Raw genomic sequence first — 4,098 nt, forward strand, 5'->3', positions numbered from 1 at the left:
TCGTTAGCCTCTCGTCAGTCACGCGGATAAACGACACCAGGCTCGACAATAGATCCAGACTGGTTAAGCGTGGCGCGAAGCGCGTTATGTGCAAGGTCACCAGCGTTTGTACTGATACCCAGTCATCCAAACAGTTTTTGCTATGTTGTGCATTTGTAAGACGGAAACGAGGCATGCAGGTATAGTGTCCTCTTAATTGTACGTCCAAATTAAATCAAAATTAATTCATTTTAAGATAAGCTTTATAATACCTAATAAAATATTTAACTTAGATATATTAACCTGTACTTTTTTATGTAATAAAATATAATAAAAACTTAAAAATGATTTATAATAAGATAATTTTAATTTATTTAGTTGTTTGAATTTAAAAATATGAAACAATATTATAACTTTTTCATTACACTGAAAATAATAAATAGAAATAAAAGGAAAAACAGCAGATATTATACAACCAAAAGAACATTAGAGAAAGAATGCCGAACTGTGTATATAAAAGTAGTCCGGATATATCACATCTGCGAGAATGGAGCCAGTAGTAATGTCAATTTTACATGTAAAGCATACGGAATTTATCTGTTATTATTATTATAATCTTGGACAAAAATGTCTTTGATGGACATCAAGTACATGTGTTTCCAAGAATATCCAACTTCTAGACAAAGAGATATAATTGTTATAAAAAATACTATCAATTTGTATGTACCTAAGATATCATTAATATAATATCAACGCCTGTGTGTTAATACGAAATACAAGAATAAAATAAGTAAATGTATATTAATTTATTTCTCACATAAGAAATATGTATATAATACTATTTATATGTTTGTTAAGGTAAAAGTATGAATACTGGTTAGCCGACAACTGTTGGTAAATGTCCGAAATTCAGACATTTACCAATTGACTTCGGTAAAACCTAGGATACACAAAATTGTTTGGTCAAAATGTTTGTAGTTGGGACTTTTACAAACCAAATTTGGTAAATGTCTGAATTTTGAAAATTTACCAACAGTAGTCAGCAAAACCTAGGATTTACCGGTAAATCCTAGGTTTAACCTGTATTTGTACTTTTACCGTAACATAGGTATATATAAAATTAGAAAGAATTTTTTTAAAAACAATTATATCTCAAAGTCTAAATGTCATATATTCTTGGAAATACTTTTATATGATCAAGGACATTACAATTTGGTCTTTAAAAAGTTTCATAGTAATTATTCATAAGTTTATAATAAAAAATAAAAAAAAATTCCATGTAAAACGACATCACTACTCTCGACGCGCATTCTATAATTCTGGATCATATTTTTTCGCACTAGCTTAGTACTAATCTGGGCCTTTTCCTAATGTTCATGCAGAAAATGATTGTGAACATGACCAATGATTGTGACAATTATCATCATCATATAAAATCTTTGTCAGATAGGTACATGATTATTATTTATTATAACTGCTCATTATAGATATAAGTAATTTATAGACTAGCCAATACATAAAATAAATGTTCAAAATATGTTTCCATGTATATAACAATAATCACAAATAACTATTTAAGCCAGGGGTCAGTATTAATTTAATATGTGACTTACAAGACTGATAATTAATTTAAAAACAGGCAAATTAAAAATCATAAAATTATGGTATAAGGTATTATTTAATTAATTAGTAATACAAATATAAAATAATACAGGATTACATTTAATAATGTAAAAATTAGTCAAACAAAATTTTAGTTTAATAAAATGTATGAATAGTGAATACATTGAACTATTCTAAGAATGTCATAAACAAATTGTATTTATTTTTAAATACTTTTAGTATATTACTTAAAAATACCTGTTAATAGATTGGTACCCTTACATTGCCCATACATAATATAGATAATCCTCTTGGTAGGTCACATACTAAGCGAATACACAGGGGTCTCCAAACTACGGCCAAGGTTTTTGCACTGGTCCGCCAAGCTTATTAATGTTTTGAAAATAATATTTTAATATATTATTTTTATTTAGTTTTCATTGTTTTTAATTTATTGAATAATTAAATAAAATGAATTTATAAACTAACATTAACTAATAACAGAAAAACTCGTTATAAAATAAAAAAAAAATTATATAATTTTCTAAATAAATCATATCTATTCTTATCTATTATTCAATTTCATAAACTCTCAATTCCTCTCAGTGTTGGCCCGCAATGCCAAAGTGTATCTCAAATTTGGCCCACCATAGAAAAAGGTTGGAGACCTCTGATTTAAGCAACATTATAAAAGCTATAATAAAAAAATAATTTCTTACCCAATTTTTCAAAAGTTCTTTTTTCGAAATCGTAAATAAATCTGGTCGTAAAATAGTACACTGTTCTAAAATTGGTTTCATTTGAATATCTTTTTCTGGAGCAGCATCCAATATATCCTAAAAGCAATAAGTATTATTAAATCATTTTTGTTTTTGTCTATTTTGATTGAATAGTTGATACTTGTACATACAAACAGAAAAATGATTGACCTAACCATATAAAAATCATACTAGGTTAGGTTAGGTATAATAATAATTTGCTAAAAAAGGTATGTTAAGATTATCGGTTACATAATTTACTTCATATTAGTGTCCAACCTCTGCAGCATCCTAATACTCAAATACATAGTTATAAATTATAAACAGTTAAATTATTAGACTTTAAATCTACCTTTGTTTTTAGTTACCAATTTAACTTAACCAGCAATTGTGATTTGTACCATTTAAATTAACAAGCAAATATCACCAAAAACAATGTTTCTGTATGTACAATTAAAAATACTAAAAAAAAACAGTATGTTGAAATAACTGTTTACATTTAGGTATACCATTTAATTAATTAATTAATTTAAAATGTAATAAACTAATGAATAATAAGAAAATTTAAAATTATTTTATAAAATATGTTCATTATATTATAATGAATGTCTCTAAATTCAAGTTCACGATGTAATAATAATTTTTATTTAGTGTTTAGTATACATAGATAGAGATATTATGAAGCATATACAGTATGATTAATTTAATGTAACACACAAACATTAAATAGCTGTACTGAATGAGTATATCATATTAAATAAGTTTATACAGCTGAGTCTCGATAACTCAAATTTCTTACCCCTTGAAGTATAAGTTGTGTTTGAGGTAGGTATATACCTAACTCAAAAATTACCCAAGTTGTATTTAATTTTTATCCTCCTTGAGATTTGAGGTATCGAGACTCGATTGTATAGTATTTAGTTAGATACTATTTTTCTAATAAGTGTATATAATTTAAATCAAAATTTACCTTGTAGCACTTCCTGAGTGGCAAATTTTCATCATATAAAAATAGACTAATATTTTTTAAATCTATCTGTGATGAATGTTGCTTTTTATTTGAATACATTATTGATTTAGGGCAGTTAGGCCAGTTAGGCCAATTATATTTCTCATGTTGACTCATAAAATCATTTGGAACATTCAACCGTTTTAAATATTTTGTTAAAATCTCCAGTTCTTTTCTTTTAACAGACTCGTCCATACTCGATGAGGAGTTAATTAGTCTTCTCCACAATTTAAAACATAAAATGTATCTCATATAAGTTAGAAAATTTATTTTTTTGGACATTGGATGATCAGATAGTAACTTTCTGTAAATACCACATTTATTAAGTCATTAAAAAAATTGTTATAAATTAGTACTGATTGAAAATAATGATAAAAATAAAATACTAACTTACAAACTGGAAGCATTATTGATTCTACATCAGGCATCCATTTAACATTAAATAAATAAAATAATTTAAATACCGAATCAAATATGTATTCAATTTTCCGATCTAAACATATTAAAATAAATAAATAAATTTAAATTATGCATAGGTAATATATTTTAAACTGATTTATGAATTAGAATATTAATAAGATAATATTTTATTTTATACCTTACCTAAAAAACCAAATAACATTGTATTTATTTTACTTGAAATTTTTAATGTGAGATGGGTTTTCTTTAAAACGTCTACAACAGATAATTAACAATTTTTAATAATATGATAAATATAAATCACATAAATTTAATTCAAGAATATAATTA

At 25.3% G+C, this 4,098-nt stretch overlaps 1 protein-coding gene across 1 annotated transcript in view; it reads right to left on the reverse strand.

Annotated features, from left to right (window-relative positions):
• Positions 1-3,832, reverse strand: part of LOC100572211 — a 5,661-nt gene extending 1,829 nt beyond the window's left edge. Inside the window, exons 1-3 of the mRNA XM_029492215.1 lie at positions 3,739-3,832; positions 3,310-3,652; positions 2,301-2,417 (exon numbers count right to left, since the gene is read on the reverse strand). Of these exons, the coding sequence (XP_029348075.1) occupies positions 2,301-2,417; positions 3,310-3,652; positions 3,739-3,776 (498 nt within the window). The 5' untranslated portion in view covers positions 3,777-3,832. The remainder of the gene's footprint in view (positions 1-2,300; positions 2,418-3,309; positions 3,653-3,738) is intronic.
• Positions 3,833-4,098: the final 266 nt, after the last annotated feature.

Source organism: Acyrthosiphon pisum, unplaced genomic scaffold (assembly GCF_005508785.2).
Source record: "Acyrthosiphon pisum isolate AL4f unplaced genomic scaffold, pea_aphid_22Mar2018_4r6ur Scaffold_21039;HRSCAF=22862, whole genome shotgun sequence".
Taxonomy (NCBI): Eukaryota; Metazoa; Arthropoda; class Insecta; order Hemiptera; family Aphididae; genus Acyrthosiphon; species Acyrthosiphon pisum.